Source organism: Ochotona princeps, chromosome 19, assembly GCF_030435755.1.
Source record: "Ochotona princeps isolate mOchPri1 chromosome 19, mOchPri1.hap1, whole genome shotgun sequence".
Taxonomy (NCBI): Eukaryota; Metazoa; Chordata; class Mammalia; order Lagomorpha; family Ochotonidae; genus Ochotona; species Ochotona princeps.
In genome coordinates this window covers 23768678-23788386 of record NC_080850.1, presented here as the reverse complement: position 1 = coordinate 23788386, position 19709 = coordinate 23768678, and the positions used below count along the sequence as shown (strand labels likewise).

Below are 19709 nucleotides of genomic sequence, written 5' to 3'. Positions count from 1 at the left end.
ACTGAGACTTGGTGGTACAGCAGGTTTAAGATGTTATCTGCAATGTAGGCATCCCCTGTGAGCACCAGCTCACCAGCTCACATGAGCTTCTTAGTCAGCTCCCTGCTCATGTGTCTGGGAAAGCAGAGGTCCCAAATACTTGGGCTCTTGCACCTATGTGGGAGATTTGGATTTGCACTTGGTTTCTGCTTGGTCCAGCCTCAGCCTATTACGGAATAAACCAGTGGATGGCAGATCTCTCAGTCTCTGCATTTCAAATAAAGTATTAGGGGGAAAAAACCCCAAGGGAACATAATCTAGATCTTATTCTTCGGTATCCTCATATAAAATTGGGGGGTGGGCGTAAGGGCAGGATCGGGTTTGTGCCATCACATGGTTAAGACAAACCTCTTCCTAGGGTGCTAGCATCCCATATGGGCACTGGTTCCTTTCCAGGTATTCCAATTCTCTTCCAGCTCCCTGCTTGTGGCCTGGGAAAGTCGCAGAAGATGGCTCAGAGCTTGGTTCCCTTACCTGTTGGAAACCTGGAAGATCCTGGTACCTGGCCTCAGACAGGCCCTGCTCCAGCCGTTATGCCATTCGGGAAGTGAACCAATGGATGGAAGATCTCATCTCTTAACTCTGCTTTTCAAGTAAGATTAAATAAAGTATGCGTGGAGGGAGGGTGGTAGTGGGAATAATGCTAGGAAGCTGATTAGGCAACTTTATATAAAAGTACTCCACCAATCTCTGGGTTTGAAAAAGAGGTAACAGGAACATCAGGATTTAACCATATGAAAGTTTAAAAGGAATGAGGTTTAGGTCCTGACTGCAAAATTACCAAGACACCTCATCTGGGGTAGACTCACACGTGTAAGCAGCTTGTTTAATTGCCTTTAAAAGGCTCCTGTGTTTGACATGCACCTTATGTTTTTTTCTTTTCTTCTACTGTGAGATAATAGGATATTCCTGTCTTCCCATCACAGGCCTAAAACCAGTCATTCCTCCAGGACTCATGGCTTATTTGTGCTTAGCAACCATATACGTGTTACTCTTCCAGCTATGCCATTGCTTAATACTCTCATTGCTTCTGAGTACACCCCAAAGACACACAGATCAGACTGCATAGCCAGTCTGGAGATCAATGTATCACTAGGGTAATGTTTTATCTAAGAAAAAACCCAAACAAACAACAAAACAACAAAAAAAACCAAAAAGTGTTACTCAAAAAGGACAGGCACTTGATACAGCAGAAAAGATGCTGCTCGGCACATCCAAACCCCATATAGGAACAACAGGGTTTCAGTTTTAGCTTGCTTTTCAGGTAATTTGCCACCAATAATACTCCAGAAGTGGAAGTTCTTGAGCAACACTTCCAAGATATTGTGAAAATGGCATTCAACTTCTTATTTACTTATTTGAATGGCAGAGTGACAGAGTGGGTGAGACAAATCATCCATCTGCTGGCTCATTCATTAAACAGTCAGCAGCCAGCCCCGAACCGTTCCTGATCTTCCACATTGGTGGGAGTGGCCAAAGTACTTGTTTGGTCTTCTGCTGTTTTCCCAGGTATATTAACAGGGAGCTAGATCAAACTTGAAAGGCAGGGACTTGAACTGATACTCCAATATAGGATACTGGCACCACCTGCCACACTCACTCATGACGAGCACAGCACAATACCCACATTTTTTACTTGTATGTAACATTTACATTCACATTTTAGTCACACAGCTATCAGTTCTGGTTCAAGTACTTGCGTTCCCTTACCCATGTGGGAGATCTGATTGTAGCTTCTGGTTCTGGCTTCAGCCTAACCCAATGCCAGTTGCTGAGATCATTTGAGGGATGAACCAGATAGAAACTCTTAGAATTTAAGAATACTGGTAATGCAAGGATTAGCAGAAATAGAAAAAAATCTCTTAATAAAAATGTTTTTGATGGAAAATAATAGCAAAAGCAAACTTCCATATATCCATTTATAGGCCATACGAGCATAAGCACAACCATATGGGGGAGATAACCAGTCTCTCCCTTCATATATATTCTTTTTTATTTTCTCATTATACCTTCCCAAAACAGACATTCAACAGTAGTTAGAATGGCCATCTCCCAACATTTAAAAAAAACTGCACCCCCCAGTGGGTGAACAAAGTAAAGAGTAGTGACCTAAAGTTCAGCTCAGTAAGCCACTGTGGAGCCTTAAGTGGTGAGGTCTTCCAATTTCAGATTGATGTGTCTTCAAACTTGTATCATCATTTTAGTGGAAAAACATAATTTTGGTGAAATGAGATTCATTTCCCGACAGGATTAGTAACAGCATTCACTGCATTTCACATTCTTCTTTTGTGAACTGTGAAGAAAATGAATGGTAGCTAGAAGATCAATGGCATTCCAGCTCCAGCTGCAGATGGAGTGACAATATACCAAGACAAAAAACACCTATATTTTGATTTACAAAGCTAACAGCAGTTTTAAATCTGCAACTTAATTACAGACCAACTACACCACAACCTTTTCAAATGGCAAAAATACAAAAAAGTGTTACAAAAATATCTCAGAAAAAGTGCATAGTCTAAGTGCATAGTAAATGAAAGCACTGAAAAATATCTTGCTAGAGGGAGTTCAGCTTGGAAAAGTTCTTACCAAAGCTAAACAAATTTATTTTACACAAACTATACTCAAAAATAGCTTTATGAGACTGATTTCTGGCTAAAAGTATCAAAGGGTTTATTAGTCAAGAAACAAACACCTTAACTGACAAGGATGGTTAGAAAAGAAACAAAGAAGCTGCCTACACCCAAATTCAGATCTACTAAGATTTCTTCAGCATTAAGGTTCACACTAACGTATTCCTTCATGGCAGAATGTGGTGGTTAACCCATGGAATTAATTATTGCTAAAACAGTTTTGAATGAGAAATAATTTAAAAAAGAAAATTAAACCCGATACAATCTGACCAAACACATGTCAATTTACAGTGTCCAAGATTTTACAAAATACCTACATTTACACAATAGGCTCCTGGCAGCATTTTCAGAGAAGTATTCTTTTTTAATTTATCCTGATGTGCTATAAACGAATAAATTACACTATTCAAGGAATTATCATCAATACATTTCCTTTCTCTTGGTTGAGAGAAAAGAGCGCGCAAGTCAGATTGAGGGAAGCGCACAGAGAATGACTGACAGAGAAGCAGGTTGGGGCTAGGATTAGAGGGTCAGCACTCACTTGGGCCTCACACAGTGCGATGATGCTTTCCAAGGATAAGAGTCGACTGCCTAGAGCCATTTCACATGTAGCTAAAAAAAAAAAAAATCTTGTAGTCAAACCCTTTAACGCTTTCATTCTTACTCAAAATCAGTCCAGCTGTTAGTCAGCTGCAGCAGCAGATTCAATACTAAGTTCTGGCAGTTGCAGAACCAGGTACTGTGCCTGCAAGTCATTAAAAAAAAGAAGAAAAGAAACAAAGAAAAAACTGAAAGACTGCCTTTTCCCTTCAGAGGGGAAAAACCCAAAACATCTTAAAATTTAAAAAAAAAAAAAAAAAGGTTTTTTTTTTTTTTTTGAGGAAAAGTCATACATTAAATCTAACTCAACTTATCAAAGGAATATCATGTAATAAATGGCTTGAAGTAGTCTATCAAAAAATCAGGGAGAGTTTTTATTTCAGAGTGAGTCAGCAAGGCATTTTTCTTGTTGTTTAAAAAATCTCATTTCCTTACAGAAACAGTTTTTAGTTTTTAATGAACTTGTAAACAAAAAAAAGCTCCCATTTCAAAATAAAAACAAAATCCCAGATCGTATAGATGTTTACAGTGATTACATTTATCTAAGCAACATACATACATGTTCAATTGTAAGATGTTAACTAAATTTCTGTGACAAATATGCTTTTTTTTTTTAATACCAAGAACATTATAGAGTTAATGCAGAGTCCTAAGGATTATCTAGTAGTCACTAAGTTTTTCTTAAGTCTTCACTTTAGATGCTGTTATTTCTAGCACAGTTAAGCAGGCAGAGTCTTTCATATGCTCAAACACTGGAATCTTTGGTTGCTACCATATCAGCTGGCTTGCAAACAAGAAGCCAGCCATTTTAAGAATGTTTTAAGTGAACAACTTGCAAACCCCAGGGGTGGAACAACCCTAAGAACGAACAGTTGTGAGAATTTACAACCATCACAACTGTCACTGAAGACTGTTCATGCCGTTCTTCTGAAATGAGATTTCAAAGCAGTATAGTTCAAAATAAAGGATCTTAACAAAAAAATTGGCATATGCACAATGTCTCCACCAATTTGTGTGTGTCAACCATTTAGGTAACTTTTCCACTTGAAAAAATGCAATAGAAAACCGGACACCATGTTTCACTACCTCAGTTAATATTCACAATTACAGCGGCTACAACTCAGGATACAGCATCACCAATGCTGCCCAGAGCCAGTTTATAACGAAATTAAGTTCTTTACACCAAGTAAATGGTTGTCCACAACCACCGGCTAGTGCACATATGAACTAAAATTTCTAGATTTTGGGGAGAAACAAATGCTGCTCCAATCATCTGCTCTGCTTCTTCTGTTCCACAATTCATGCTTAGAAACCTGTCAAAATGAAAACAGAAAAAAAATATTAATATTCCATGTACCAAACTACCCAAAACTAAACCCAAAACAGAAGTTGGATCAAACTAGGCCTAAAATCCACCCATAACGGCTCAGTACAAACAAAAAACAAAACCCTGAATCTACAATTAAAACTTTCCTGCTTGGGATGACTCTAGGAGTGGTGTACAGTGAATTTAAGCCACCTCCAACCCCTGTTCTCAAGCTAGGTAATTCATACTAATTCTAACAAGTACATTCTGCGCACTACACTGTTTCTAATACCTAGACTATATTGTTTGTGCTCAAATGTTTATTGAATGGAAAATAAATTGCTTTAGCAAGTACAGATTGATCTTAGCATGTGCATTGTTTCTAACACAAAGTACTAATGACCAATTAGTACAGATTTCACTGTATCAGGCATATATATCAACTATTCCACCGAATGCAGACCTGAGAAGTTTATGTCTGTACAGAAACCTCAAAAAAAAAAAAAAAAAAAAAAAAAAAAAAAAAAAAAAAAAAAAAAACAAACAAACAAACAAACAAAAAAAACCTTAAATAGTTTTTAATATACATTAGTTGCTTTGAAAAGACAAGATTTTTGTCACTACACTGAAAATGCACAAAATGATGCTTTTTTGGGGCTTACTTCAAGTCTTCCAACTCTAACCATTCCCCCTTCTCCTCCCACTAGGGCTTCTACATAGAGGCAGGTTTGAATACAAGCAAACTTGTCTTCAAGTTAGATGTACATATTATCTATGACGAGTAGCAAAGACAGGGAATACGCCTGTCAGCAAAAACCTGAACATCCCACTATCTTCTCTCACTTTCAGTCACATTTTCTTTGAGGCATTAATGTTTCTTTGATCTCTTTCAAAAGCTTTATTCACAACCAGAGTATAACTCACTATAGTCCACTGTGATCGGCTTCCTCACATCTTTAGCACAGAACATGTTTTAGTAACCATAAACTGTTCCTTGCATGTTACTCCTCAACACTTCATGGGACACACTATTTAATAAATACCTGTGCCAAGTATTTGTGCCAAGCCCTGAGGACAGATATGAGTACTTTATTCCTTTACTTTTCCAAAGTACCTAACAACAGAACAGTAGGATTAGAAAGGTAAACCTCAATAACCTCAACAACTTATATTGGACAATATTCTCTAATTCTAATTTTCCAGTATGAGAAACTATAGGTTAAAAAAAAAAAAAGACTAGATTAGCTAAACAGAAATTACCGCCTACCCAACAAAATGATTACATGTCACTGTTCTTAAATATGAGTGTACTCTTAAAGCTATTTGTTGGGCTTTCCTTTATCATAGCTTGTTTAGGTGATTATAGTCTGATTGTTCAGTATCTTTCAAACGGAAAGTTAGGTTATTAACTAAAAAGATAAATTTTATTATCACTCAAAATATTAGAAAACATATCTTTAATAGTGAAGTGCTAGATAAACTGCTTAGCCTTCAATAAAACATGTGAGGAATTTTTGAGTCAATTATTCACTGCAATTCTTTAGGGACTGCTTAAATGCTGGCCTAATAACATTCTTTGTAGAACAGAGAAGTCAAATCTTTACTCTTCAGGTGGGCCAATGGCAGGATACTCCAGAGTTATCAACACTTTTTCCAGAGAAGCGTCCTAAATTGTTAGTACAGTGTGTTTGGAAGAAACCTCAGCAGGAATATCCAGCAGCTATTCAATACTTGCTCTTCCAGCACTTAGGGCATTATGCATTCTCTGCTCCAGTGTTCTTTAGTTCTTCCCTCTTCCTTTGCAGGTTGGGTGGCATATCTCCCAGCTTCCAAAAGTCCAAGGAACAATTTTGAAGATAATATTATTTAAAATCAGTGATGAATCCCTTTGGTCCTAAAACAAACAAACAGACAAAAGGTGTGGGGGGGAGGTACAAATTAGGACAGGATTATTTAAGAATCTCTAGCTTTTCAGTCCCACATGATAGCCTAGTGACTAGAGTTCTCTCGCCTTGCATGAACGTGCCAGGATCCCATACAGGCAACAGTTCATGTCCTGGCTGCTCCACTTTCCAACCACCTCCCTGCTTGTAGCCTGGGAAGGCAGTAGAGGAAGGCCCAAAGCCTTGGGACCTTGTGCCCACATGGGAGACCCAGAAAAGCTCTTGGCTTTGGCTTGGCTCAGCTCCAGCCATTGCAGTCACTTGGGGAGTGAACCAGTAGAGCAAGATTTTCCCTCTGTCTTTCCTCTGTAAATCTGACTTTCCAATAAAAACAAATAAATCGGGCCAGGTGTAGTAGCCTAGCAGCTGAAGTCCTCGCCTTGAAAGTACTGGGATCCCATTATAGGCTCCGGTTCTAATCCTGGCGGCCCTGCTTCCCATCCAGCTCCCTATTTGTGGCCTGGGAAAACAGTTGAGGACGGCCCAAAGTTTTGAGACCCTGCACCTGTGCGGGAGACCCAGAAGCAGCTCCTGGTTCCAGGCTTTGGATTAGTTCAGCTCTGGCCATTGCAGCCGCTTGGTGAATAAATCAACAGATGGAAGATTTTTCTCTCTGTATTATCTTTCCAATAAAATATATATAATAAAAAAAGAAAAAACAGCTTTTATAAATTTTTCTTTTCAAATTCCTTAAACAGGAGGAGGGGATTGTGTTTATAAACAAACAGGAGGATTTTATGATGATGATCTATATCCCTCTATTTGAAACCTAAAAAAATGAATATTCTATTTTTCAACAAACTCTAAATGCCCTTGATTTTTTTTTAAGCAACAGAATTGACAAAGTAGTTCAACAGAATGGTTAGGTAGCAGCAAGACTTTTAAGTTTGTGTGATGGGAGTTTGAATTCTATGATTCTTCCATAAGAGATATATACTTTTCAGTTATTTTGAATATAACATTCACGGTGCTGTGCTACTTATATTAACTTTTCCTATAACATGCTCATTTGGTTCTTTCGGTCCCAGAAAAGGAAACAAAGAATTCTGAATCTACGGGCGCTGGCTCCAATCCCAGCGTCTCGGTTTCCCATCCAACTCCCTGCTCATGGCTTGGGAAAGCAGCTGAGAACGGTCCAAAGCTTTTGGAGCCTGCACTCACGTGAGAGACCAAAAAGAGACTCCTGGCTCCTGGCTTTGGATTAGCTCAGCTCCGGCCATTGTGGCCACTTGGTGAGTGAATCAACGGACAGAAGATCGAATGTGAATCTAAGTGACAAGGTAAAGTTAAAGAAACAAACACCCAAATAACCACAACCCCTCTTCTTAAATTGGGAAAGATTAAGAAGTCCACAAATGAGATGTCAATTTGAGTATATCAGATGCATAGCACACCTCACTTGCACTAAAAAAGCAGACTGAGGACCTGAATTCCTTTGTCTTTCCTGTTATAGCATAGGTTCTGTAAAGACATCTGAAGTTTCTCAGTTTTAATACCTGTTGCAACTGATTCCTTCCTTCTTCAACTGGAAGGCGGTCTGTATCACACACACTGCGTCACTGCAACGCTGTATGGATCTTCTCATAGTCGTGAAATAATCCAGACAACTTGGTAGTTGTAAACTTTGGCAGTCCCAGTAAACCTTGGAGATGGAGCACTAGATCACCACAAATGAACTCCTGTGCTTTCATCTTCAGCTCCTCCTGGGTTATTTAGTTCTTTTGTCGCCAGTTCTACTGTCCACAGTAAAAAAAAGCTGACAAAAATTCAAGATTTCAGCAAGCAGATGCAGTTCCCTGGTACTTCTTTGGATTGAGTATACTTAGAGCAAATCAGTCTCTCCAGGTATTTTCAAGTTCTTCCCCTGTAGGGTTATGTTGCTGAGCGACCAGCCACGCTCCTAGCAGCAATTGGTGAAGCCAAAAAAAAAGCTAGACATAAATGGTAGGTGAAGTCCAGTAGACATTGGAAGGCAATTCAAGGAAGATCATGGATATGGTAGGTTAATATGATGAAAAAAATATTCCTAATCTTTAAATGCCACCAATTAGACAGGTACTTCTACTATTAGTTACACTTTGGACATCTGGCTAGAGGTAGTGAACAGGAGTAAAGATAATGAAAGTAGACCAGAATTACACAAAGCTCTGTATTTCGCTTCACTACTTCCTGAATGTTCCACCACCTCCATTCTTAACTAAAGAAAAGATAAACTATATTTAAGTGTCTTAAAAATGTTTGCTTTCGGGCTCGGCAGCGTGGCCTAGTGGCTAAGGTCCTCGCCTTGATCCCATATGGCTGCTGGTTCTAATCCCGGCAGCTCCACTTCCTCTCTGTCTCTCCTCCTCTCAGTATATCTGACTTTGTAATAAAATAAATAAATCTTTTAAAAAAAAAGTTTGCTTTCCCTTTGTTGCATTTTAAATGTCTTCAAAAGTAGTTTTTCGATAACCAAACATAGCTGAAGAGAATGAAATAGATTTGAAAGTGTGTCAGCTATGATGCTACATACACTAATTAAGAAACTTAAAAGGGGATTTTTGACATTTCTAGGGAATTGCTGGAACAACTTAGGGTTATTCCTCTTGGTAGAAACATTCTTCAAAAATAACTGTATATAATACATCAGTGAATGTTATTATTGGGAATGTATTTCCAGGAAACATGTACAAAACTCATTCCAGAGGGTTGGCACAATGGCTCAACTAGCTCATCTTCCACCTGTGAGCACTGGCAGCCCATATGGTTACTGGTCCCCACTGCTAGTCTTCCAATCCAGTTCCCTGCTTACAGCTTAGGAAAGCAGTGGAGGATGGCCCAAAGTCTTGGGACCCAGTGTCCACCTTGTAGACCCAGAGGAAGCTCCTGGCTCCAGACTGGCCTCTGTGGCTATCTGGGTAGTGAACTAGCAGATGGAAAAATCCTTATGTATCTCTCCTTTTCTCTGTAAATGTGCCTTTCCAATAAAAGCAAATAAATCTTTAAAAGAATAAACCCATTTCAGAGATGTAAAGCAACTTAAAGCAGTTATGGAAAACAAATAATAAATATAATGTACAAAAAAAGCACCTTCTAGGGTTGACACTGTAGCACAGCAGCTGACATCAGCATTCCATTTAAGTGGCAGATAAAGTCCTGCTCCTCCACTTCCTATCTGGCTCCTTACTAAGGCTCATGGGAAAGCAGTGAAAGTATCTGGGCCCCTGTCACCCTACCAGGAGACCTAGATGGAGTTTCAGGCTCCTGGCTAAGGCATGGCTGTGGCCATCTGGGGCGTGAAACAAAGGGAGGCTTTGTTTCTTCCTCTCTCTGTAGTTCTGCCTTTAAAATAAATAACTCCTTCTTAAGACTTAAACTAGAGAAAAGTAATATGGTATTTCCATCATCATGTCAAGGATTTCCTGAACTCAATGAATCACTGAGCTACACGAGTCTTCCTTAAACACAAAAAAATGCTGTGGTAGATGATAAACACACTGTGGTAGCTTTTAAACACACTGACTGCTCAGGAATTGTAATTAGAAACAATACTGAACAATTGTTGTCAATCCTCAGCTTCCTAAGGGATTTCTTAAGGGATGACCCAGATAATGAAGTAGGGATGGAGATTAGGAGAATAGCTTTCATTTACGCCACCTCAGACCACCTAAGACCACCTATCTTTTCACAACTTTATATTCAAACAGGAGCTGTATCAGACTTGCTTTGGGCATTGGATTCTGTACCCAAAATAATTCAGATGTTTTCAAGAAGTCAAAGAACACAGAATGCTGTTGTGTATATTCTATGGAATGCATATTTTAAAAGCAAGCAAGACTCCACTGAGAATGGGAAAAAAATCATCCTGAACTACACATCTTTGAAAGCTTGGAAAAAATTCAATTTTTCATAATTATACTTTCACATTTACATAATACATGACTATCATGTCTAATGATGCTACGCAATTCTTAGAATTTAAACTTACTTTTATGAAAAATCGCTACAATACAAAATAAGGATTTAACTTAAGTTTAATTGCAACTTTTTTTTTCGAGGAAACATACTAACTCAGTGGATCCAACTTCTCATCTTTAGGACCTGGATAAGGCAAAAATTATGCTTGTTTATTCAATGACAAACACACAGCAAACTAACAATCAAACTAGCTTAAAATAAGGTGAATTCTTTTGGAAGGCTGCTGAATGCCTGAATGAAATGTTCTAGGTCAGATGAATTTCAATCTAATTTTAGTTCTAGAAACCATAACTCGTGATGATTCTATTATCCCAGCTAGCTTAGGCAAAAATTGGTTTGTGAGAAAAAAGCACTTTGTGACATTATTAACATCAAGTGTCAAAATCCTTGGTTTAGATTGTATTATTGATAAGACCATTTCTCAGTGCCCCTAGCTACCTAATTCAAATCAACTTTCTGGCATTATGACTACAAGGTGACGAAAATGCTCAAAAGAGGCAGTTAACTCCATACTGAGATGCAGAGGCAGATAATCTGATAATTCTAACCTGAACTTAAGTTTTATCACCTAACAACACCCATTACATTAAACCTGCAACTTTGAGTTGTTCTCGAATGCAAAAATAAGAAAGGGAAACCTATCCATTTCACTCCTAGTAATGAGCCACTGGGATGAGGATGACATCAGTTGGTTTTACTTCTTAAAAGGTATTGTCAGATAAAATTCTATTTTTCAAATTAAAAATCACTTAAACACAACATTAGAAAACATAGATCAAAGACTAATTTATGAAGGCCAAATTCAGACTAGAGCAGTCATTGAGAATTAAATTAGAATATAAAAACTCAATCTTATCTGCCAACCACTCCAAGCAGGCAGGCATTAAAAGGCCTCAGAAAGGGGGAAAAACAAAACTAAAACAAATCATGAAAACTGGAGTCAAACTATATGGCAGTAGCAATTAAGAAATGGAGCCACGCCCACCAGTTACTCTCCTTAGAGACAGAGTGCAAGAGACAAAGCAATCAGACCAGTGGATCAATGGCATTAGCCCCAATTATCTTGAATTGGCAAGGTCCAACTGCACACTTCCATTCCAAATTGAACCTTAAAAGCTTGATGTGTGACATTTAAAAAATAAAGCCAAATGCAAAGGAATTCTTTTGAAATTAAGGATTTCCATACTTAAATAGCAAGTAAGAGGTTAATTTTTATGACTAATAAAGATACATTGAGCTGTGTAGTCACATGAGCATTTAAACAAAGCGTAAATAGGATGCTCTGCAGCTGACAGACACTTGGGGGGCAATGCCACACTCCCATCTTCAAATTACATCAATTTCACAATTTCCCATTTTAAATGCTAAAGCACTGACATGCGGAAAAAAAAAATCTTAACACCGTTAGTCCAGAAGAAAGTCAAAATACCACGGCTAACCAGATACATTAAAAATCAACAAGTGTTAGGTCCAGGATTTTGGATTGATTGATTATACCACATTCCCAGCACCAAATGTTTATTTTGGAAAAGGGTTAATGAATGAGTAAAAAAGATGCAATTGTTAAAAATGACCCAAAATCCCAAGAGAAATGATAAAATATACACACATATATGTATATACAAATACATATACATATATATATGAACAAGGACATTTGGGTTTAAAGTTAGTAGTCAAATTTTCCAAGGACGTCTTTTTTTTTTAAACATACAGCCAAATTTTTGTTTTAATACCACCTCCTTGATCTAACACTGTTAGATATGAATGAATTACCCAATTTTGTATTCAAATTTTTTTTTTCCCTGTAACGTCACTTGGTTCTTGGCTACTAACCTTTCATGTTACTCTTGGTTTTGTCAGTTTGCTTGCCTGTGGGGGTTTGGGCCTGCTGACCCTGCCCACTGGAAGATGCTGCCTGCTGTGCTGCTTTCTGCTTTAACATTGTCCAATCAAATGTGTAGTCATATTGGTGGTTTAGGGTCCTGAAAAATATAAATTTAAGCAAGTTATGCATATTACTTTTTTTTAAAAGATTTATTTTGATTACAAAGTCAGATATACTGAGAAGAGGTGGAGCCGCCGGGATTAGAACCAGCGGCCTCGTGGGATCAAGGTGAGGACCTTAGCCACCAGGCCACGCTGCCGAGCCCATGCATATTACTTTTTACTGTCTGTACCAAACATGGAGAGTTCCATGAAGCATAGATTAGCCACAAATATTTAATCTGACTTCCAATTATTACCCAAAGTTAGACTGTTTCTCAACCCCAAGCTAAAATAATCTCAAGGACATTTTCACTACAACTTGGTAGGTCCCTCTACTTTAGCTCACAATCAAAACAAAGGACTTGGCTAGTTTTCTTCACTGGACTTTCAGGTCCATAATCATCCACACCAGGGCTGACACCATGGCCCAGTGGGTTAATTAAGCTGCCACTTTTGATACACATATCTACTAGTGGAGTGTCAGTCCTGAGTGCTGTGTTTCCAGTCAAGCTCCCTGCTAATGTGCCTGGGAAAGCAGTGGAAGATGACTTCACTATTTGAGCCCCTGCCACCCACAAGGGAGACCTCAGTGGAGTCCCTGGTTCAGAACTGACCCCTGTGCTCAACTAGAGTGAAACCAGAACGAAATACATACAGGCCTCACTACCACACACACTACTGCTCATTTTTTTCAAATAAAAAAACAGACATTAAAAAGGAAAAGCAGTAAGACCCACCTGAAAAGGATGCGGAATAGCTGCCTCAGATACATGTAATCCGGGGCTTCTTCAAAGCGCAGCCCACGACAATAATTTAAGTACATGGCAAACTCTGCAGGAAATCCCTATAGATCCAAAAAATAAAAATCTTCTTTAAGATAGAAAAAATAAATGCATAGAAATATAGCCTTAAAAAAATATATAGGTAAAAGAAAACAATTTACTTGAATAGGATATCTGTAGGAATATGAGTTAGAATAGTTTTAAACTGGTTTTCTCATTTTCTCATAAATTCAAACAGTATTGCATCATCCTACTCATTTAATTTTGTGCAATATCTTGTTATACTGGTAGAGGAAATAAACTAAATGGGCACTCTAACATGCCTGATAATGTGCTTTCTCTCATACAAAGGCTAGATTATATATATGTATGTGTGTTTAAACAGTACAGCAAAATCACCAGGAGTGTAGCCTACAAAGCAACCATTGTTAACATTTGTAATATATTATAAGTAGGCTTCCTCTGGGCCTGGCATGATAGTATAGTGGATAAATCTATGCCTTGCATGCACTGGGATCCCACATGGGCACCAGTTTGTACCCAGCTGCTCCATTTCCCATCCAGTTCCACTCCCTGCCTGTGGCCTTGGAAAGCAGTAAGTCGGTACAAAGACTTGGGACCTTGCATTTCTACGGGAGATCCAGAAGAAGCTCCCGACTCCTGGGTTTGGATCGGCTCAGCTCCGGCCGTTGTGGCCACATGGGAAGTGAACCAGTAAACAAAAGAAAGATCCTCCTGCATTTCCTTCTCTATGCAAATCTGCCTTTCCAATAATAATAAATAAATCATTAAAAAAAAACCCTATGTTTCCTCCCATAAATATATCACCTTTTCTATTCATGCAATTGTTATACTGTATTTATAAGATATTTTGCAGTTTTTCACTAACACACTTCATGTATCTCTTCATAACTTCTGAATGGCTGCCTAATTAGTATATATACTCCATAAAAATGTATTCATAATTGATCAGTTGAATAGATCATAATTTTCCTCCATTAACTAGTCTGTTAAATACATCTGTAGAAATTAAACTTTTTCAATACCGCATTTATCACCAAAAGGATTCTGTCTCTAGCATTTTAGAAATGCAGAACACTGCAGCACAACACAACCCCCACATCCCTTTGAGTGAGTGCAATGTGAAGGACAGTTAGAAGTAGAACTAGTCTCTTATCACAATCTTATCATTTTGACAAATTTCTCACTTCCAGCATTAGAAGGCGTAGACACATAAATTACAAAATTCTCATAATATTTCAGTTGTTGGCTGAACATATGAAACTTAAGTAATAGATATAATACATTCATTAAAAACAAACAAACAAACAAAAAACCTTAACTGGACTTCAAAATTTTTACAAATGGGCGTTAGCATGGTGGCACCCTGGGCTTAACTAAGCCATTGCCTGCAATTCTAGCATCTCAATTGGAACATTGCTTCCTGGCTGTTTTAGCAATTTGAGCAGTTAACCAGTAGATTCAAGATCCTGGTTTCTCTCTCTCTAAAAGCAATCAATTAAATGAGGGGACGGAAGGAGGAATCTCTAAGCCTACAAAACCATAGCAAGGAAATAATAATAGTAACAACAATAATAACACGAGCACACAAAAGTAATCAATCATATAACAATTTTAGATACATCCATGATCTGTGAAAAACAGCATGACTATGTGACTGAAGAAAACCTCATTACTTGGTATAGCAGTAACTCCTATCTTTCTGTGCTAATACCACCCTGCATTAGTTATTCATAACTAATCTAGAAACACTGACAGAGTGCACAACTTGTTGATCAAAATTAAGAATTTCAAAGAACAGATGGTATTAAATTTTTTGTTTTTGTTATAAAAATGGCCAAATTGCCCAGGAAGTCAATTGAACGTTTTGTATGGAATTAGTGTGGTACTATTTGTTTCCCGCAACACAGATTTAAACATTTGTGGGGCCAGTGTTGTGACACTGCTGGCATCCCATAACCGTACCAGTTCAAGTCCTGGCTGCCCCACTTCTGTTCCAGCTCCTAGAAAAGGAGCACGTGGAGAAAGCAGCAAATAGCCCAATTATGTGGGCTTCTGCCACATACACAGGGAGACCCACATGGAATTCCTGGCTCTTGACTTCTGCCTGGCCCAAACTCGATTGTAATCATTTGGGGAGTGAAACAGCAGATGGAAACATCTCTTTGTCTTTCCCACTCTTTCACTCTGTCTCTCAAATTAATAAATCTTTAAAAAAAGTAAAAGTATTTGGATTGATTTGGTGCATTTTATTAACCTAGAATGTAATTCATAATTTGAAATAAACTCAAAAGGTTCAGAAATGACAGAATCACAATCTCCCAAACATCTCTTCCTCTATTGCAGACTCAAAGAGGAGGGAGAGTCAATTTGCAGATGGCGAGAAACAGAGACATCTTCATTTTCCCATTCCACAAATCTGTTTCAGCTCTGATTTTTCTGTTCTGTTGCTCAATTGCTCAAATATATCATAATATTTTCTAATTAATCTTAGGTATCCAGTTCTTGTCTTAATATCCTAAAGTCTTCTTTCTGTGAAAATCATGATTCATTACACCAATCCCTCTCCACTTTAAATTCACCTGCCTTTCTATGAAGGATGAGATTTCACTGAAATGAGTTTGACTCAAATTGGCTTCTATATTGGACAACAGTTTTTTGCATTGCTCCAATTTATCTGTATCTGACTCTATTCCTTGACACAACAAATGCTGATTTCTTTTTGGGCATTATTATAGGAATATGAGTATTTCTTCATTTTCCTCACAGATTGATGGAGTTCTATTATAAAAAGTTTCCTTAAAATTTCTACTATATTTGAACCTCTGTGCTCTTATCAATTATGTAAAGATTGTCAAAAACAAAGAAAAAATATATACCAAAAAATTTCTACTATAAAAAGTTTACTTAAATTTGCCGTGTAACCAATTAGAAAGCACAAACCAGAGACATAAAACAAAGTCTCGCCAATCACGTGGGAGACCTGGACTGAGTCCCAGGCTTCCAGTTTCAGCCCAGCCCAGCTGGCGGTCAGCAGTTACAGAAACATGAGAGTTCTCTGTCTCTATGCCCACTGTGTGTGCATGTATACGCTGAGGATTGGAGGAGGGTGCCTAGGTCATTTATGCTCAAGCCAGTGTCATAATTAAAGCTATTTTGAAATATCAAAACATGAAATTTAAAATGGTAATAGCTACACCAAGTAGGATGTTTAAGTTCTATGGCTGATAAGCAAAATGTCCTTTTGTTCCTGGATAATTTACACTTATTCAATAGTTACCTTACATAAAACTTCAACAGGCGTAGACATCTTCTTTTCACTAATCTTTTCGTATTTCTGTTTCTTTGTTGCAGCCTATAAAAAAGAATCAAATCACACAGACATGTATCAGTAAGAAAAAAAGTAGCTCAATACACTGGACTGGTGAACATATACTTGAGATTCACTAAAAAGAAACCTCTACCAACAATAGAAAACAAATTAAAATACAATGCTTCTAATACTTTTTCCTAAGCCATCAATTTACTTTTGAAATGACAGCTAATAGTGAATTCAAGACGTGAGATTTAACTAAAAATAAAAACAAGTTTGAAAGGAATTCCAACCACTTTCAACATTAACAGCCAACGTATAAACATGGCAACACACATAATAAGCCTATCATTTAGTTACATCAATAGTTAACCAAGAGTTACAGTTAATTGTGTAAATCAAACTAGTTTTCCAATGTGAAAACATTCATTCTGGATCAAGCTACTCCTACAAGAAGTGAATGTTTTAATTTAGTTGCTCAATAAAGTACAAGTTTATTGAGTGATACTACAAAGTCTTCCTAGCACTAGTTTTACAATACATTTTCAACACAGTGGCAACACATCAAAATGACAGTCTCCTTTTCTTTGCCTGTGTCAACTTCCAACTACGTAAAGACAATGATTGTCGACTTGTTCCAACTTACTATCTCAAAAGAAACTGTTCTTCAGCTGTTAACAGTGGACTTCCATTAAGTTCTCACTGATTAGGTTGCTTTTAGTTCCCAAATAAAAACCAAAATAAAGTAAAGGTTGTTCAATCTCAGATATGCAAGAGACTTTAATGGCCACCTTTTCCAACAGATATTTTTCTTAAAATACAAAGCAACTGGCAATGAGTCCTATTTACCTTTAATCCTTGCCATGGCAGGCTGGTTCTATTAAAATACATCAAAACATATCCTAATGACTCCATGTCATCTCGGCGACTGGAAAGAGAATGTAAAATATTATGAACCAGAATTATTATGAAAAAATATTATTTTGGAATATATATACCTCATGCATGTAAGAGGCCCTCAAAAATCAATGAAAAAAAGTATGAGAAATTCCATTCTCAAAACATTTTTTTACACCAAAACAATCTTCTAATTTTCTATTTCCACAAACATTTTCAAGCACACTCATATAATTTAATGTTTAAACAAAGAACAAAATAAATGTAGTTAAGTAACTAAATGGGGTGAATGCAAACTTAAAACCAAGTAGCAGGACACATGTAAGATTTGCACAGCTCATTAAAATAACTTCAGGGACACCAAAATCAATCACTGCTTTAAACCTAACAATGTATTGATAAAGTAAAGGAATTGGGGGTCAACGCTGTGGGGTAGCAGAAAAACAAATTGCCACCTGCAGTACTGGCATCGCACACAGAAACTGATTTGTGCTGTGGCTGCTCCACTTCTGATCTATCTCCCTGCCAATATGCTTAGGAAAGCAGTGGAGGATGGTCCAAGTGCTTCGGTCCCTGTATGCTCCGGGGAGACCTGGAAGAAGCTCCAGGTTCCCGACTCTGACCAGTCCAGCTCCAGCTGCAGTACTGAACCTTTCTCCATCTGTCTATCCCTCTCCCTCCGTAACTCTGCCTTTCAAATAAATAAATCTTTAAAAAACAAAGTAAAGGAACTTAAAGTAGCCAATGAAGACACTTCAAAAAGTTTGGGGAGAAATGTAATAAAGCTTATTGTTCATTATTCTCATTTCCCATGAACTTCCTGAGGACCTCTATAATCTCACCTAAAGCTGAACTTGCACCACTAAGATATATCCCTAAATTCCTATCATGTAATATTATCTTCCCAAGAGAACTTTCAATAAAGAAGCAACAGACCTCTTGTAACTGGCTTGTGTACTGGCTAAAGTAGCAAATAGAATAAGCATCCTTCAAACTCCCAGCCAAGATAGGTTTCAACATAAAAATGTAAACATTTCAAAAATCCAGCAATGATTTTGTTATGAAGTTGACAGCTTATTACAAACTATCAAACTCACCTTTGTTCAATACCAAGATGTGCATTGATGCTGGCATATCGGGCAGTGCCAGTGAGGTTTTTATCTTCTCTATAAGGTATATGTTGCCTTGTCCTGTTGTCTCTGTACTTTTTGGCCAAGCCAAAATCAATAAGGAATAACTTTAAAAGAGAAATACAGAGACATTAGGTTTCCAGTCTTGCTGAGTAATATGCTTATTTATTTAATAAATTATATCTATGCTATGTATTCAAACACTTTAAAACAAACTATCCTAGGTGAAACAGGCAATGAACAGACTTAACACTCAAATATGCTTTAACTAGAGTTCATTAATAAATCAATTTTTAAAAATACCATTAAAAACCAGTAGTTTTATCTTTTTCATTTGTACAACTTCACAGGCCCAGTTCATTATATAGTCATGAGCCTGACTTTATAAAGTAAAGAAACACGTACATGCCTGATGGCAAAGCTGTCAAGTGTGCTGTTTATCATATAATGAAACCTCATTATATCCTATTACTACTGGCAAGCAAGCATGGAGAAAACATCTAAACATAAGTTTTCTCAAAGCCCTCCCCCTATAAAGGCCACTCTTCATCATGCTAATAGAATGCTCAATAGCTAAAATAATATTGCCAACAAAACCAAGCCTTTTTATTACCAAAACCACCCCCCCACAACCAAAACAAACCAAAAGCCTTTCCTAAACAAACATGCATTACATTACATACTACTGCTTTACTTTACACTAACGTTACACAAGTGATCAGGTTAACTTTTGGAAAATATATTTCAAAATCTAAAAAAAAATCACTTAGCATTCAAAGCAAGGCGGTTTTTAATGACCAATTTAAATGAGCCAATTAAAAAAAAAAGCTACTATTTTAAAATGTTTTGTGCTATTTTGTCTAAATGGTACCCAGAGAATAAGGTACTGACCTACAATGTAGCTGATTTTTCTAAGTAATTTATATTTATTCTTCAGAATTAAACTTTTAAAGAAAAAAATCCCTATTCTTAATAAAAGATAAATCCAAAATATATTCTCATGTATCTAATTTGTAAAGCAAAATAATCTTTATTCAAAATCTTGGACAAATCTTTAAAAAACAAAATTTTTTTTTTAAACCTTGAAAAGTGAACCACTGGA

At 37.3% G+C, this 19709-nt stretch overlaps 1 protein-coding gene across 15 annotated transcripts in view; it reads right to left on the bottom strand.

The window, feature by feature from the left end:
- Window positions 1-2014: 2014 nt before the first annotated feature.
- The window catches only part of CSNK1A1 (casein kinase 1 alpha 1), a 45500-nt gene continuing 27805 nt past the window's right edge, over window positions 2015-19709 (bottom strand). For 2 of the 15 annotated variants that reach the window (XM_058677649.1, XM_058677660.1), the window contains 8 exons: window positions 18575-18714; window positions 17430-17508; window positions 16548-16622; window positions 13202-13308; window positions 12312-12460; window positions 10569-10598; window positions 5619-5689; window positions 2015-4582 (listed from right to left, as the gene is read on the bottom strand). In XM_058677649.1, coding sequence (XP_058533632.1) covers window positions 5673-5689; window positions 10569-10598; window positions 12312-12460; window positions 13202-13308; window positions 16548-16622; window positions 17430-17508; window positions 18575-18714 — 597 coding nt within the window. In that variant the 3' untranslated portion in view covers window positions 2015-4582; window positions 5619-5672. Of the gene's footprint in view, window positions 4583-5618; window positions 5690-6017; window positions 6470-10485; window positions 10599-12306; window positions 12461-13201; window positions 13309-16547; window positions 16623-17429; window positions 17509-18574; window positions 18715-19709 lie in introns of those variants that run through there. The other 13 variants (XM_058677659.1, XM_004587550.4, XM_004587548.4 and 10 more) reach the window with 11 other exon arrangements.